This window comes from Triplophysa dalaica, chromosome 5 (genome assembly GCF_015846415.1).
Source record: "Triplophysa dalaica isolate WHDGS20190420 chromosome 5, ASM1584641v1, whole genome shotgun sequence".
NCBI classification, from domain to species: Eukaryota; Metazoa; Chordata; class Actinopteri; order Cypriniformes; family Nemacheilidae; genus Triplophysa; species Triplophysa dalaica.
Window position 1 is genome coordinate 12227151 of NC_079546.1, and position 18272 is coordinate 12245422.

Consider the following 18272-nt stretch of genomic DNA (forward strand, 5'->3'; position numbering starts at 1 on the left):
CAGACATGGACTTAATGCCACAAAGTCATTTTTCATTTATGGGAACTTTAAGTCAGACGTGTGGTGTCAAATAACAACAAGTTAGGCAGGTACAAAAACTGGAAGTAAGGTTCAAAAGTATGTGACACTTTTTTCTAAGTTAATGGAGTTCCCCTTCAGGTTCTTTGTATAAAATTGATGCATTTAATAACAAAAGAGGAGAATGGATTTTTGAACCACTAAAGGCACAAGTTTCTGCTCAAATGGTACAGTGATAAATTTTGTCTCTGAACCTATTTTCCCAGCTCAGATTTTGCTATTGGCTTAAGGTTAAGTAGGCTTTAAGTTACACTCAAGCCAGCTCAATGTTCCCATGCAACTACAATACTTGCAAACAAATATGTTGCATCTTGTGAACCTAAAAATATTTTTTGGGTTTTGCTTTAATTTTCATTAGGCCAGTAAACAAAGCACTAGAAGTTGACCAAAATGTCGATTGAGAACATTAATGTTCAGAGAATTGTTAAATACTTGCCAACCTTTGTGTATGTGGTATAGCTGAAGCAACCTGGAAATAAAGTGTTCTTTTAGAGTTTAAGAAACAAATATTTGACCTTTGGGAATTGATTGGATTTGAAATTTGGAAGTCTGGTCAGTATAGTCCCACCAAGACATATATCATGCGGAGAAGAGATGCAACTTCAAGGTGAAAGTGACTTTGAGTAAAGATTAGGATGATTCTAATCGTAGAGTTATGCTGAATGTATGTTAAATAGCTAGCTAATGTCACTAGAAACTGAGGACAAGGATGGCATTTCATTTGTTTTAAATAGAAAAAACATAAAACAAATAATATGCATCTTCTGCATCTTACTCAACTATAAAACCAAAGTCACCACAAGAAGCTAGCTTGAAGAAGCCGGAACTTGTCTTGTTATTTCATGTCATAATAAATTATCTTACGGATCTGTTGTGGGTTTCATGAAAATGTGAAGGAAACAGTTTGAGTTGTTGTGTTTAATTGATCCCACTTATTAAACATGCAAGCAAACCCAACTTTTGTTTTCGAAAAATGCATATTTATGACTCCTTGTGGAACAGCTTGCGTATTTTAATAGCTAATTAGCATTTTAGTCATTAGCATTTACAAATTGGGGTGGGTAGCGAATATAAAAATCTGTGACCTTAAAATAATTACGTTCCAATTTGCAAAATTCCAGTTGGAAGTCAAATCAACCTTTCCGTTTAACCAATGAAAGGAGAAAGAAAATGTGAAAATGTGTGATGTAGAACTTGTCAAAGTCACGGAACATTCAGTGATCGGTCGTGTGTTGATGGTTAGTCACAGCGGAAGTCAGCAAAAGTGAGATGTGATATGATTTGATGATAGTTTCACCCAAAAAAAGTGTTGCCTCAGACACTCACAGTCTAACAGAATCAGACATTAATGTACATGCTTATGCATATGCTCTGCATACACACACACTTTACTCACTCTCTATCTCCGTCTTTATCTCTCTCATTATCGCCATTACAACAGTAATGAGTGGTAAAGGTCAGTTAAGGATGCAAAGACGTTCCACTGCAACCATATTTGTAAACCTGACAAGAAAAGTTTTTTTTTGAGCCAAAAGCTATGCTAACTGAAGAAGCTGTGCTATTTGTGTACCTTTTCACAATTTCCACCCTATTAAGTTATTGTGTAGCATGTACCTTTGAAACATTTGTAAATGATTTTGTACATGTTCATAGGGCAGGGTATTCATTTGTTCTGTATTTTTGTGTGAAGGCTTTTTTGGGGGTGTTGATGGGAGTGTATTATTTCTGTGTGTTTCTTGCCATTTTTTGCTCAGTACTATGCGTATGTGTGGGCTCCTCTGTGGTGATGGTTCCTCTTTTCTGACTTCATAAAAAGTGTCTTTAAGCAGGCTAATGCTCCATCAGCATAGGGCTTGATGGCATGCAAACATACAAAGCCACAAACGCAACTACACAAAACAAAATGCATGCAACGTTGTAGAAAAACAAGAAACATGCACACCACTTGCACAATGCTTGCTGATAATCCTCGACTGCCCAATGTTAAATTTACCATTACACTAAGCAACGATTCCTTATTCAGTTTTACTAATGCGATTTTCTAGATTTAGCTGCAGGTTTGGAAATCTTACCGTGATGAAATAATGTTTGCCATCATGTGAGTAAGCCACAATAGGAATTAGCTTCAGTTAATCTATTAATATATGATGGTTCTTTGAACTCAACGTAACATGATAAATCTTAATAACCGGCTTTAAACGTACGTATTGTTCGCATTACGTGTAAACTTTAAGTAAAATGCTCTTCTACAAAGTGAACACTTTATAATCAAACAAAAGCCTCTAGGGCAGGTCCTTTCTTATGACCCATAAAAACTAATGGAGTGAACACCACGGCTAGCTACAATGGAACAGCAAGCAATGACCCTGGAAACCCACACTGACCCACTGATCAAAGTCAGCTGTAAAAAATCCTTCTCATGTAGCGACAGCATTCGAACATAAAACCTTTTTAATGTTCTCATGGTATCTCTCATTGATTTTGCAGGTTTTGGATGGTATGATAATGATTTTGAATGTTAAGTCCCTCACCAAAAACCTTAATTCATTGCCATGTTGTCAAGTTTTAGATTACTCATGTCCTTTTATTGGTAAAACTATATAAAATGTAAGCTCTGTCATAGGCCATGGGAATCTTTATGGGACTGTTCACTTACCCTTAAGATATTAGCTTATCATGCACACAACAAAAATGTTCAAACACCTTTTTTGTAGCCTTCTTACTTTGGTGTATTTTCTCTACATTTACTCTTTATTAGGAGCCACAAACCAGGAGTATTTTGTATGTGGTTCATTATTCATTCTATTCATGAGGCCGTGCTTCCACCAACCACATTAGTTTTCGCACTTGTCTCTTTTACAAGCTTTCTGAAAACAAGTTAAGGCGCAAAATGAGTGAATACTGTTACTATTTAAGTAAAGATTGCATTCCCTTGTTTATTATTGTATTTCTTCATGCCTTCTGCAATTGAATCGGTTAACTTGTTAAAGTGTTATTTTGATGGTTTTGCAGTATGCTTGTGCAGTAAAATACCTCAGTTTAGGCTACAGTAAGTGGAAGAGCAGTTTGGTGGAATCAACAAAGTAGATGTCACGTATTACATCAATGCTCCCAGAGATTGAATTTTGTTATTGTATCGCTAACAATAGATAAGTGCTCCGATGTAATTCTATTACGTCGTTTTCATGAATTGAAAGTCTCAACAGTTTCAAGGTATTTACGCTTTTTTGCCTTCAAAATGAAACTGATTTAATTTTAGACGTAATTTAGAGATGACTTTCAAACTCTAAACATCTGGCTGCAATTGACATTTATGGTAAATTCTTCCCTTCAAAAAGCTTGCGGTTTAATACTCCTATGTCTGTCCTGGCTTGTTCAAAAAACTTTTCTGATGTGTTTAGCATGCTACAGCATTGTGGATGGTAAATTCAACATATGTGGATTTTGAAAGCTGCACTTGTTAATGTAAGCAGAGTTAAGCTGTCATTAGACTTGTGTCCCTCATGTCTGTTTATTTCTAGGCTTCCTGTTATGTGGCCAGCAGCATTCTGGGTAAATCTAGAGGTGTCCTTGTGGCTAGAGAAGGCCATGTGTCAGATATCACACATACGCAGTGACATACACCCACAAAAACTCATCCTCGCGCTCACACACAAACACGGCGCACACAAACACATGTAAAAAAGCTCTCGTTCTTTACGTGCACGTATGATGTCAACAGATTAAACTAGTTTATTATTTTCAAAGAGAAAAATTTACGCAACAAAAAGCAGGTCTTTTTTACACTAGTGATTATTAAATTTGTACAACCATTCAGTCTGCATAACATAAAGAAATAATTCTACATCTTTGTTTCTTTCGTATTTTTGGTACTCTGAATTATACATACAAATAACAAATACAGGAACTTTTTTCACAATGCATATAACCTGGGCCCAGACAAGTCTTTCAGATGTATATATGTGTGCGTGCATATGTATGTGTATGTGTGTACGAACACGAACCAATTGCCCAAGACCTATAACACATCCAGATGAGTAGCTGGAAGTCTGCTGGTCAGACTCGACTGCTACAAGTTTTAATGCATTACACACCATTTTCTTTCATTTCTTGTACTTTTCCTCCCTCATCTACCAATATGTCATTTGGAAAATAATGGCTGCATTACCACATCTTTCCATCTTCCAGGTTTGAGTCGTACCCTTCTTATCATTAGCTGCCCAATGGCATTTCCTCTCATTTGCTCTTTAAAAAGTCTTCATTAAATGTATTTCAGACAATTTTTACAAATATATGCAGAGTTCATCTCCGGTCGTCATTCACAGCTCAGTTCCTGTCTCACGGAGGCGTAAAGAAGCGGACATATGAACAGGTTTGGGAATTAGAGAGGGTCTCTTTAAAGTCTTGTATTGTTTCTGCCTTGATGCCCTGGTTGGGGGTGCCCACAGGAAAGATGGCATTTGTACACAGATGAAAGTTGACGTTTGCGCACGGTCGAGGCTTCATGAACGGAGGGCGATGAAGAAAGTTGTTTTTTCTTTCTCTCATTGTCTTTTCCTCATATTTTGAAGCAGGGGGGGGGGTTTGGGCAGGTCATACCGAGGCAGGGAAAAAAGCTGACGGCTCAGACGGATCACCGGTGGTCTTCGGAGGGGACGTGAGAGAGCTGATTCGAGATCGGAAATTTGCAGAGGGCTTCAAGATTAACAATGCTTTAAGATGTCCATCGTAGGGATAGGTCACGATTGGAGGTAGTCAGGTGTTCTAGCCCATCGCTGTGACCATACTGGAGGGGTGGTGTGGGCCAAAGGACAAGCTAGAAGAGGGGTGCATGGGAGTGGGTGTGGTCAACATGTGGCCGGAGTGCGAGAAGGGAGGGAAAGAAGACATGTGACGCGAGAGGGCGGCAGGGCTGAAGGAACTGTTCTTATCCATCAAACTTTTAGAGAAGTCATCCATGCTATCGTGGGACTTTTTGCTCTTCTTGGACTTGCTGGACATCTTCCGGTTCCGGGTCTGAATCCCCTCTTTCTTCATGGTGAGTGGTCGGTTGATCTGTGGCAGACAAGAAGAAATGGCGAACGTTAACAAATGGCCCCAAGACCGCCACACATCACAACACACAAATTGGATTTCTTGGAAAACTACTAAGTAGCACACCCAATAGAAAAAAGCATATTTTTTAAGGAGAAATAAAAATATACAAACTGCTGGGATACACGACAGCGCTATGAAATGAATGTGAATAGAAATCTGAACAACTGTGCGTGGATTTGTGAAGTCTGGAAACAAAGAAATTGCTAAAGATCTCACCTAACACTCACAAACATGACAGATTACTGGGGTCTTTTTCTACTCACAAACATCTGAGGAGAGGGAGACTTTAAGTCTTTATTTTCTCTCCATCTCATCCCAGAGAAACAATTGAGACATTAATCAGATCTCCGTTGTCATTTTTCTTTCCTGTAGGAATGTTGGAAACCATCCCCTCTTTAAACTGGGGTTTTGGAATTAGGATTTCGCTAAACCATGAAAATAACACTACATACACCTGATGATATGTAATAGAGCTTCACTATGTTGCTTCAGGTCACATCGGAACTACGCTGGATTCGGAATCATATTCTCTGACACAGGCATTGTAGATGCCAGGCTTGCCAAAGACAGAAACCCCAGACTCTGGCCAGCCCAACTGAAGCGCAGTGATATTTCCATGTTTGTCTGCCAAACTATCACTGTCACCTCACTCTGATTCACACTATTTAATTCTCTTTTAAAGCACCAGCAATTTGGCCACCAGTCCAAAAGGGAATGACTGGCTTGTATGTATCCGTGTGAACTCTCTCACACACGCACATGTCAAATCATATGCACACCCCAAAGCAAAAGAGTTAATTTAAAACATCTAGAAAAATGCAAGCGTACACCCTAAAGCTATTTGGAACACATTTCAACATTGTTCAAGTGTCCTCTTTTAGGCTTAAAATAACTACATAAAGAGGAGATCAGGTCAGTAGTCTAATGCAAAACTGACAAAATGTTTCACATATCACTTTTAATGACAAATCTATGTTCCGTATGCAAGGTGGGAGCGGACATAACACAAACATGTGAGTAAGCGAAGAACACTCTTAAGCGAGCTCTGCTTCATTTACCATGCAAAATCTGGAATTTGCTTCAAAGTTTGCCAACCTCGCCAGAAAGTAGGATGTACCAAACCAAACTAATCATCCATTTACTCAGAATCCTGGTCATTTGACTGATAGTGTAATTTGTTTCTCTGATAAACAAGGTCAAGTTAGGAGAATTTCTTTCACACAAAAAAGACGAAACCAACATGGTAAAATGATTTAACAGTGCTTGCGTGACTAGAAGGGGAATGAAACAGGAGTGCGGGGCCTCCAAGTGTGATGATACAGGATACCGGAGCTGATTAGGTAGAATGAAAATGTTCCCCAACATATGTTTAACATAGAAATGCCACCAACGGTATTCACCCGGAGTGTAATTCAATCGTTCGAATGCTAGTGGTTTAGAAGCAGTATTATAGAAGGAATAATAAATAATGTGAGAAAGAACCAGAGAAATCTCTGCAGGTAATTTACTCAAACAGTTCGAGACCATTGGTGGTTGCTTAAAATGGCAGTCAAATGGGTTAAATTGTCCCTGGGGGGTTGAAAATCACACTACTAGTCAATTGTTTGGGTCAAAGGCCAATCAGATGGGCCCTAGCAAAAACCACTGATTAGAAATATTTCTGCTTAAAAAAACAGCAGCTGTCATTGGTTAGCTGTTGTGGCCAATTATGCTATTATAATATAGTAATTGTTCCAGTAGTCAAAGGTAAAACCGTTCACCTCTCACACTGTGACAGAATGTGAAAGAAAGAAAAGAAGAAAGAAAGAAAGAAAGAAAGAAAGAAAGAAAGAAAGAAAGAAAGAAAGAAAGAAAGAAAGAAAGAAAGAAAGAAAGAAAGAAAGAAAGAAAGAACATGGCATGACATGAAAGCTGCCATCATGCATAGAGAAGATAGGAAATATCTTACTAGATAAGTGTAAGACAGCAATGGAGCTTACATTGTGTAATTTATAATAGAGGCCGCAGGCGTTGCAGACTGGATCACCGTTCGCGTTTCTCCGCCACAGTGTCGTCGTGGTCGTTTGACAGTTTGCGCACGAGGTCCCCGCTCTTCTCGCAGCAGACTGATGGACACACACAAAAAGAGAATCACGGTTATTACCCTCCTAATATAATAACTTCAATAATAATTGCATTCCTGTAAGTCTGTGCTAATGGCCCCGGCACTCCTTTTCCCGAGACTCCCAAATGGTTCTAAGTGAGGCAGAAAAATATGTCAGAGGAAAGAGATCTCCATAACACTGGTGCCTTAAACTCTGGGGTAAAAATAGTGCCTTGCGCACATGCCCTCTCAAACCTAAATATTTACAGAGGACATGAAAGCGCTGCTTTAAATTGTGCCCATTAAAGCTGATGACATTTCCCCGCTAAATGATGGAGAAACCCTGCTCTGTGAGACATTGATCCATGTTTACATCAACTTGCCATTTGTTCAGTTAGATATTTTATTCACATTAATATGCTGCACATTTTTTTATTAGGATTATTTTAAATGTTAGATTACCAAACATTGATTATAAACAGCTAGTGTTGTTCACTATAACATAAACAGTTATCGTAAATAACACAAAACCATTTTGAACAACTAAAAGTAAATGGAAACTTAAAAGAAATGCAGAGATGAATTTGTTGGGATCGGCGACATATTTTGAAATGGACTATGCAGAAAGAAAATGCATGCTGCGTATCGGATTCGAAGAGAAATAGTGAACTGACAAAGTACAAAAATAATTGGACAATAACTGTGTCAATTAATTCTTTTCTTTTTTTAAAGCCAGACACTGATAATTATGTGACAGGTTGATTGACTTGCACATAAACGATATCTTGGAGGACTTCAGGGAGAAGCGTCTTGAAAAGTGTCATTTGAGTAAAATATTATTTATCACGTTCAGCTATTTTCCTTTTTTTGATTTTCCTTATTATTTTTTTGCGAATGTAGTTTTTTGCGTTGCTAAAATCAACCAAATTGTTTGACAAATAATAATAAGGCAAAACAGGCCAAGAATAGAAAATAATACCTGTTCTATACTACTCTCTTCTCATTTTTATTATTTTCTATTATTCCCTGAGCTCACTAAAGATCAACCTGAAGTCGTGTCTCCTCTCTGCGCGCTCTCGCCCGAATGTTTAGACTGCTGGAACGAGCGCTGTTGTTCGAGGAGTTTTATCAGCAGCGCTCAGATATCCGGCAGTCTTTTCCTGGGAAGTCGGCTTTTCACATTAGAGAGAGAAGGCCAATGCCAAAATAGCAGCGCTCGGACTTATTTCCCTGCGCCTCAAGAGCCTCGTCTCTATCCAAACCCAAAGAGAGAGGATTCAGTGATTCCAGGCCATTGAGTTTCTCTCTCATTTATGAAATCCCTGTGAAACAGTCTCCTTGATGAATTGTATATTGTCAGAACTGAACCTAATTTCTGCAGACATATTTGACCTGATGGGGCTGATCGCCTCCCACGCGTACTGGTTTCAGATAAGCGCTCGTTTCACAACACTTTGAAGTCTCTCCATGACAAATTTCGTTTTGCTGTCATGCAGACACAGTGTCAGCAATATTTGCGATAAAATATTTGTGTCGAACGAAAAAAATTTAGATAAAAAAGAAATAAAAGCTGATACAAAAATGACATTATTATTCTCATTATTATTATTATTATGCATCCATTAGTATAATTAATAATAATAATAATAATAATAATAATAATAATAATATAAATAATAATAATAATAATGTAACTGTTATGTTTAATCTAAAAGAAATGAGACCTGCGCTTGGCGAGTCAATTTCTTGCAGCTAACACTTCTTCCTGGGTAGAGAAAGAGAGACAGAAGTGTCATTAATGCAATGCTTTAGAGAGACATACCAGCCTCCGCTTGGGCTTGATGAGGGGTCGGTTCTGTCCGTTCATCTTGTGGTACAGTCCGCAGGCGTTACACAAATAGTGACCGGTGCCATCCCTCCGCCACAGAGGAGTCGAGGTGGCCCCGCAGTTAACACATTCTCTACCCTCTGCAAACACAGATACACGCATGCACAACTGATTTTTTAGAACCACTGAAACACACTGAAGCACAAATAAGCACAACTACACAATAACTAGTGACCACATTGATGCATGTTTAAGTATAAGCTTTAGGCTACATAAATGCACATTTGTGATCATTCACCAGAAATGCAAAAACACCATCAATACAATGAAATAAAGACAGCAATAATAATAATAATAACGTAAGGGCCTAATACATTTCTTTTAATAATGCACGCGTAAAGAGATTTGTTATTTCATTATTATTATTAAACAAGTTGTTATTGTTGTTGTTAATATACAACTAACGCATTTGACAATGAACGTTATATGTCTGCTTCACTCCTCAATCGTCAAATATGACATCATCCGATAAGATCTACAAATAGCCTAATTTAGCGGTTCCAAGTAGGCACTGATGTGAAGAAAATGTACACAGAGATAAGTCTTATCACAAGTATCATACTGCAGACACTAAACAACGATGCCTTAAAAAGACCGCAAATCGAGTCGATATCCTAACAAACAACCTCCCGGTTCCTTAAACCCAATGACTAACTGCAATAAAGATAAAACGTGTTATAAAATATTTTAAAAAGGTTATGTTCTTTATAGGCTATATGGCCGCAATAGGTGCAGTGACAGCAGCCTGTGTGAAAGCGGCGGCTATAATTAACTCATTGTGTAACCTGCCCGCTTTACGTAATTAAAACAGCGTAGCGTTTGACTGGCATCCTTTCGGTTTGACTGACAGGTGAAGGGTGCTCGCTTCACATGTTCAGTGACCCACGCCTCCGGTCGATCCGCTGAAACGAAAAACAACCTCGCCGTGCAGCCCCCCTTGTACCCGACAGCATTTCTGCCCTCATGAGCGATGCATCAAGGCTCTTTGTGTCTCTACCAACTGCCCCGAAGCCGCAGAGCTGGCCAGCATACATGCAAGTGCAGAAAGTTCTGCCTCATCTACACAGCGTTTTGCACGCTTTTTTGTGGAAAAAACAGTGGGTTCAAGTATTCTCTAATTTTAGCCTACGCCGTCAAATTCTCAATGCATAAATGGGAATAAGGTTGGGTCTATAATAAAGAACAGCAATTGATGCTATATATCTAAATGTCAGGTCAGGTTAAAACGTATCAATGACAGCTCAATTGAATTTTTTTCCCCTTATCTTCGTTTAATCTATTAGGCCAACTATGAATAGTACACGCTTAAAAAAAACAGCCCGTTTGTTAATCGCGTTAAAAAGCTGGTTGACCTTTTGAAGCAATTTTCTCTCTGTGTTTGGATAAAACACCCTGTCTGTGGATGTGGGGCTGTGCATTGCGCCAGCTCATTCGTTATTCTGAGCGATCCGCGGCGCATCCGGACTCTATCAAAGTTTCTGCGCAAAGTAAACAATGCAACAGTCGCGTGCAGCAGTCTGAAAATAATTGGATTAGCTTAAACACATAAACGCGAGAGAGACGGGGCCGTGCACTGCTAGGCAAAGAGGAGCAAGAGATGAGAGAGGAAAAAACACACACATCTACATCCGGAAAGCCCCGGCGCTCCTCTCCGTGTGTAGATTCAGCTGCATATGCTGAGCGACGTTTTATAAATCTGAGGGGTTAATTCCCCTTTGTAACCAGTCAACATTAGGTATATTTTCAAAAGAGAATATTGTATAAAACGGAATAGGCCAAGGCGTGTACAGAAATATTTGCTCTCTTTTATTTTGTGTAAAAGAGACAGTTTATTGCTATTAATAGTTTTAATTGATTTCACAAAACCTGGTTATGTTATTATAGTAGAAAATAATTAAATAACCAGGCTTATAAAATTGCTCAATTTATAATATTCCGATTCCACAAAACTGGCTGTCCTAGATTTTAGTAAGCATTACGATTTCACTAAAGCATCTTCCTAACATGATTTTTAGTATCATATTTTGGGCTATTTAAAAATTGAAGTGATTTTGCTTACACCATGCCTTATTGTATTTAGTACTTTAGTCCTGTCATGTTATTCCTTCATATTTAAGTGTGCAGTCATTGATGCTCTTTGTACAAGAAATGTGAACCCAAATTTGGTAGCCAAGCCTTGGCACTGACAAAAAAAATTCCAGACTACTCAATAGTGTGGGAATTGGCTAACCTAGGAGGCTGTTTGTATGGAGAACGGAAATAATGGAAAAAAAACACAATATAAGAGAAACCATTCAGTGAAACGCTACGATTGAATGATCTGACTAAAATTTGTTAGTAAAATCAAAGGGTAACAAAACGCACGCCTACCTGAACAGGACCTTGTTTTTGGTCTCGTTTTGGAACCATAACTAGAAGAGGACCCACCTATCAGGCTACTTGGTGGGAAGAGCCCGGGCCCATAATCGGACACATAGGAAGGGTAAGTGGCGATGGGGTGGTGATGCGCAGAGGACGCGCCCGCTCCAATAGAGGCCATGCTTCGACTATGAGCTGAATCCAGCTTCATGCTCTCGGCCAGAGACACCTGGTACTTAATGCATTCTTTGTCCTCCTGCCGTAAGGTTGAACCAGAGCCTGATGTCGAAATTGTTGGATCAGGGGACACATCTTTTGGTGGAGTAGGGGGAAAGGTGAAAAGATGTGGGCTGGAGTGGCCACCAGACAGCGTGGAGGAGGATGCTGGGGGATAGACAGACAGCGACCCAGGGGAACTGTGGTGGAGGGAAGTTTTTGGGAATGGGCCGAGGTTCCAGGGAGAGGAACTGTGGTGAGGGCCGATGCCTTTACTTCCATCAAGCCAAGGAAGAGAGCCATGCAGTAATGATGGGCGACACACCTGGCTACCTGCGGTGACAAAAGACAGAACTGTGGTTAGGACAAGTTATGGGTGTGAGGGTTTTGCTATCGAGTAATTTTATAAAAATAAAATTACTCAATAGCAAAATAAAATAATACTTTTGTTTTGTTTAAAAATAAAAACTGTAAAATATCATTGTTAGACATGTGTATGCTGAAGGAAATATATAGCCCAATGCATATTTACACAATTTGCATTAAAAATTATTTAATAAACCAAGTAGATGTTGATCGACAAAAATCTTTTTAGCTTTTAATCGGGTTAAAAAACTATTGAAACTTGTCTTAAAGAAAAAAACTGCACGAAACTGCACGTATGGGCCATACAAGAGGCTTTCGATGGCGCTGGGACGGGTTGCAATTAACAGCCCTTTTGAGTTTCTCACTTTCAAAACGACTTTCGATCTTTTATACACCGGTTTCCTCAAATGTTCTGCAGATTTTCAAAGTTTTGAGAGATTCACCTCAAAAGAGAAACAAGGTCACGGTTTGCCCCGCTTCTCTCAGGAAGTCATGTCAATAAATTCAAGCAATAGTTCTTCCGCACTCTATTTCGGGTCTCATTGCAAAATTTGTACGAAAAATGCCCTTTCTAATTTAAAGACTTAATGTGAAAAATAAAAAAGTAAAAACAATAATTTATAACTAAATAGTTTGTTTTTGAATTACGCGGCATGCTATTCACATTTTGTTAGTCGCATTTTAAATGTTTCCTATAATTTAACAATATACGTAATATGTATTATTACGCAAACGCCATATAACCCAAAATAGCCACTTCACTTATTTGTCTACAACATTTAAATAATAGTAGAATACTAGAAAGATGTGAAACCTATGACACACCACTTCAGGTAAGCCACATGTAAAGTAAACTGACACTGCTCAAATTGAGTTGCATTTTCAGTATAATTCTAAGTTCTGTTTAAGTCATGTTAATATTTTACAGATTTCTAGAGCAATGTTCATATAGGGAACACATTCGTTAACTGTTGGATTTTCAAATGTAAATAATTTAATTAAAAAAATCAATAAAACGCCATATTCATATACTTACTGTGATGTGGCGGTGGGTATCTTTGCACGGCCCGAACCGGGTTCCCGTAGTACGGGTGGTTGCTCTGTCCGTCGATATTAAACAATACATCCACATCTTCCGCAAGGGAATACTGCGATGGGTCCATGTAGGAGTGTCCCAGTCCCGGGTGGTGCGATTCGGGATGCTGGCCGTTAATGACCGGGTGATGATGGGTCACCCAGCGAGGCTGCTCCGGACTTACTTCCATCGTTATTTAGCAAACGTTCATACACTCACCGATACACACAAGACGAAAGTTAAAAAGTCCAAAGTCCTATGTTTAATCCACAGGTTCGATTCTTTACCTCCGATCACCTGAAATTGAACAAGACAATTTGAACAATATTTATTTAGTCCGTCCGTTTGTCTGTGGTCATTCTGACATTTGCGAATTGTCAGCAGCTCATTTAAGTCGGATCCGTCCCTTCAATGAGTGCGCATTAACTTCTGAAATTCAAATGTATATACGATCATGTAGTTCGTAAGTCCGCATACGCATCCAAGCTCGTTTCAAGTTCCGCAAATTTATTTCTGTATACTGTTGCGTTGCGTTGACTCAACAAGTGAGTTCAGGCCGAGCCGGGTCGATCTGAATATGTTTTCTGCCTTCTGACTGAGCACAAGTTTGATCAAATCTCTGTTTATGCGCAGCAGTAGTAGTAACCCTCTTACTCTGTTTTCCTCCCTCCCTCTGTCTCTCTCTCTCTCTCTCTCTCTCTCTAGCGCTCACTCCCTCTGTCTCTGAATGCACTGCTCTCTCTGTGTTTTTTACAGTGAAGGCATTCTTTCAGGATGGCGCCAGTCAGCTCAATGCTCGCAGACAGCTGTGGCGCGACGCAACTTAAGGAGGGTCTGTGGTGTCATCAGCAGGGGCGGGGCCCAACCGCCTGGACTAATTGAATAAAGTGGGCCAGGGAAAGATGACCATGAGCGCCTAATTCTGCCTCCCCATACGGTTTTTTTGTACATATCTGCACGTTTTTATTTAATGGACGTTATAGTGCACATATGCAAACACACTGCTGTTACGCAGATCAAATAAATGTTTTTACTTAAAAGAAAGGAAAATATTTAAAAGTTGAAATGCAAAGAACACAACTATTTTATTTTTTAACAAACATTTGACCATTTAACATTGACTGTATAATTATTTTATAACAGCAGTGAAGGTTTCCTCAACCGATTTTAAAAGGCATTAAATAAGGATGGACTAGATACGTATTTATTGACTGTGCTTATAGTGAATTAAAACTTCACAGTTTAGTTTGGAAATGTGCGCATGTCCTAAAGCCTCCGCTGTTTCGTGGCCTGCTGTTTCGTGTCTATACACACACAGTGTGTGTGTGTGTTATCAGCTCGTGTGGTGTGCATGCGCTTCAAAATTGTGACAGTGCGTCCTCTCGTGGTGACAAGCGCGTTTTTCCAATGGTTCCTTCTTCGTGTTTTAAAGGCTTTATGCCGACTGCCACAGAGTGGTGGATTTAGACTACCTCAATCCCCCTCTCTCCTCTTATATTGGATACACGGGCTTTCCCCGGTTGCTAAATTCAATGTTCCTTACTCTTTGAAGGACACTAACTGGACATCATTATTAATTCAAAGGGCCATTACATGTAACATGATGAATGCGCATCAGCATTCCATTACGCACGTTTAAATTTGTAGCTTAAATATCTAATGAGAACGGGTTGCTTCTGATACATTAGGGGCGTGTGTCAGCTATTATTCGCAATTACTTCACTTTTATTTAATAAAAAGGGCTGGCCCTTGGGGCAATATTTTGTCTCAGATGCTCTGGTTGGCCAGACCGTCCCCACAGATTGAGAAAATGTAATTGTGCTCCTCGTTTGATGCTCTGCAATGCTTTGAGATGACGGCCACCCCTGCCGACGCCGCTGGCCGTGACGTCAGTAAACAGGCAGGAAATACACTCTGCGCATTGAGGTAGAGTAAATGCTTTCAACTGCATGCGTGTGTTTCTTTCAAATTATTGCGAGGTGCTAGGTAAACGTTAAATAACCAAAAATAAAAGCAGTGAGAAATATATGTTTTGGGGACATTATTTGTTTTTTTTTTATATTTCACTTGTTTATTGTAGTAGATATGCTCAATGTTAATCCCTTTCGTTTGTGCGTACCTTGTTAAACATTTTTGTTTTGCGCTTTCAAATAATCATTTAGTAAAGTAATTTGACGAAAAACATCCACGCTGGTTTAGAGAAATGTGCAACAATTTTCTCTACCCGTGCGCGAAGAAGGATGGCGGCAAAGACTGAACTTGGATGGAAAGCGCTGTACTGTCTCGCTGTCATTGTAGAGCTGTCAGCGGACGCGTGTAATGATCTGCGCATGCTATTATCCCAAGCTCGAGCGTACATTAGAGGTGCTTGCAGGCAACGCGCGACAGTGAAAGTAAAATCCTGATTATGTGTTTTGTTTTTTGACTGAATTAAGCTTGGTGCTCAGGACACGGATGAAAGCCGTTCCGAACACTACAGACACGGCGTTTTAGAGTTTTACGAAGCATTCGAGGCGAACAGAAACCTGTCGACAAAAATAATCTGTAACGTGTGTTTTATTCAAAGATACACATAGGCTATGCCTGGGATAAAGACATATAGTTTTAACTTATAAATACATATAAAATGCATATTACAAATGTAGAATTATACATATATTTTTTTATCATTTTTATTCATTACATTTTTGTATTATTGGCGTGCGCGTTCGTGTTGTATTTTCATTATTTTAATGAGGGCCGCCAGACAGATTCATACGGTACAGTAAATCGGTGGTAAGACAGCGATACTGGGTCAGGTTGAAGATTGGGTAGATAATTTGTGAATGATTATGTCAGGCAAGGCAGATTAAAATCAGGAGTCATCACACATTTTACAGTGGGTGAGAATTTAAGACCTGGTCGTTTTATTTCAGTCTCGGATATAACAAGGGTTAGAAGATGTGTGCTGATAACAGGCTTTGTCTATCGAACACCATTTACCGACACATAAAACGTCTTTGTAATAATTTTGGTAATGTGTGTTTTTGAATGGGTGCGTAAATGATGAGCTGCTAAGGATAGAAGCAGAATCAAAGTGCACAAAAAATATAAATAAACAGCACTGTCCTACTGCAGCTATTTTTAGTTGTAGTTTCAGCATTGATATTGTGAAAGGTTTTGGTGAATGAAACTAAGATGTGCAGTCAATTAAACAAAATTAGAATGTTATCTGGATATCTTTTGCTTGACTGGTTTTGCGTGACAATGAAATAAATGTATGTATTGTGACGTTTACGGCGACAATTTGAAGATGAAAAGGGATTGGATGAAAGGACCAGGTAAAGCTGTCCAAACACTGCAGGGTGAACTAGAGGACACACACTTCACCCCAGCTACCGAATGAAGACATTTGGGGATCTGTCCATAGCGAAACTTGAGCGCCACACTTGCAATATTCACGTATTTAAGGGCTTGTTCGTCACATTTATTTTTAAGCAACAAAACGTTTCCCCTCTCAGTTACCAGCTGTGGAAAATGACGCAGTGCTTTAATAAAAAACACAAACGGTCAAACAATAAATAGTGCTCAGGTGTTTTGAAAGGCAAATTATTTACTGCTTGTTTTTGTAAAACAAGATACGTAATAAGCTAATTACAAAGAAAATTATTACAATTTACCAAAGACAATTGATCGACACAATTTAAATATTTTAAATATATAAATATATATCCTCTTAACGGTAACTAACGATCAACAAACTGGGCAAATTATGATTCATGCACTTTTCAAGAACGAACTTTCTTTATGAATTCGTATTCTGTGTGATAATGGCAAATGTGGGTTATACTGCAGATTCTTAGAATCCAATTCTGACGGGCACGTCAAAATGAGAGTTTAACTTATTTCTAAGAATTACTGATTAGATGAAGGTGAGAAGGGGAAAAACGCGAAAGCCTCGAGTGCAGGTTTTGTTTTTGATAACACATCGCTCAAGCAGAAAACATCTAAAGCTGGTCTTCACTTGGTACGGGTAGTAGCAACCATTCACGTATACGCCTGAAACAGTGATAATCAATTTCCAAACATGCGTTATTTAATCAGCGTTCTCTATTCGTTTCAACGAATACATATTCGTCCATATTAAGATTAATCCGTCTGTTCTTATAACATTATCTAATGTTCGCTGCTTAAGGCCTAATGCATTTATTTGATTTCCACTGGCAATCCATTGGATGTCGCTTTTGACGCATGTAACAACCTCATAACTCAAAGACGTAAACAAAGAGGCGCATCGCAGGAATGTTCTCGTGCAATCAAAGGTGCATCGTTTTCATTCGGTCGAGTGCTGATTTGAGGACATGGTTTCAGATCATTTCACTTTGCAGCTGAATGGAGTGACCGGTCTCGCGCTATCAGGGAGAAACAGCTGTTTAAGGCGCATTCAGCTCCAATCAATGGGAGCTACTCTCTACATCCACATACAAACCAAATGAGCCTGCGCCCATGAAAGACTATGATGTTCCTTAATGTCGCGTCCTCATCTCTGTTTCCCATCCTCTTCAAACCACCAACACAAATGTATCCCTCTGTCTCTCTCTTTCTGTCTCTCTCTCTCTCAGTGCACACACACTGGAAGCGCAGTTTCAGCAAATCCACTTCTCTTTATGACCCATTGCAGGGCTAATCAGATCAATTTCACGGGTTAAGGGAAGCATACTCGCTCACGCTCAGGTGGTAATAGATCATTAAAATCCTTCGTCTAGGGGACGGTAGGCGGGAAAATGACACTTAAAATACATAGGCGTCCATAAAATCCCACCCCGATTTTCGGAAAGTGGACGTGGGTGATAGTGAAACGCATAGCCTATATGTAGCGGGGGAAATGAATAAGCGCTTGAGAGTTGACATATACACACGTATGAAATTGTTAAATGACTATACCACCTTCAGACAGAAAGAACGCTGCATTCACAACAATTCGTAAATAAATAAAAAAGTGCTTCTATTTAACCAGTGTTCATGATTAATAATAAGTGACATAAACAACACAAAAAGATTAACACATACGATTTAAAATAACGCTTTTGTAATCGCTTGTCTATGAGCATTTGCACCAAATGCATAGGTGA

At 39.1% G+C, this 18272-nt stretch overlaps 1 protein-coding gene across 3 annotated transcripts; it reads right to left on the reverse strand.

The window, feature by feature from the left end:
• Positions 1-3785: 3785 nt before the first annotated feature.
• On the reverse strand, positions 3786-13967 carry gata3 (GATA binding protein 3). Of its 3 annotated transcripts, none has more exons than XM_056748364.1 (5): positions 13123-13967; positions 11574-12053; positions 8983-9023; positions 7155-7280; positions 3786-5133 (listed from the first exon to the last, which is right to left on the reverse strand). In XM_056748364.1, exons 1-5 carry the CDS (start codon positions 13349-13351, stop codon positions 4843-4845), a joined length of 1167 nt encoding a protein of 388 aa, XP_056604342.1. In that variant the 5' UTR covers positions 13352-13967; the 3' UTR covers positions 3786-4842. The 3 variants fall into 3 exon arrangements, with proteins under 3 accessions (XP_056604342.1, XP_056604340.1, XP_056604339.1); XM_056748362.1 differs by lacking the exon at positions 8983-9023 and adding an exon at positions 9081-9226; XM_056748361.1 differs by lacking the exon at positions 8983-9023 and adding an exon at positions 9081-9226 and having other exon boundaries at positions 11517-12053.
• Between the last annotated feature and the right edge of the window lie 4305 nt (positions 13968-18272).

What these genes read in the sequence shown, in the direction of transcription:
- gata3 (XM_056748361.1), bottom strand. Translation starts at nt 13,351, where the DNA reads ATGGAAGTAAGTCCGGAGCAGCCTCGCTGGGTGACCCATCATCACCCG. An exon ending in AAAAACAAGGTCCTGTTCAG is followed by an intron (nt 9,227 to 11,516) that starts GTAGGCGTGCGT and finishes CTGTGTTTGCAG; the next exon opens with AGGGTAGAGAATGTGTTAAC. An exon ending in TCAAGCCCAAGCGGAGGCTG is followed by an intron (nt 7,281 to 9,080) that starts GTATGTCTCTCT and finishes TGTGTCCATCAG; the next exon opens with TCTGCTGCGAGAAGAGCGGG.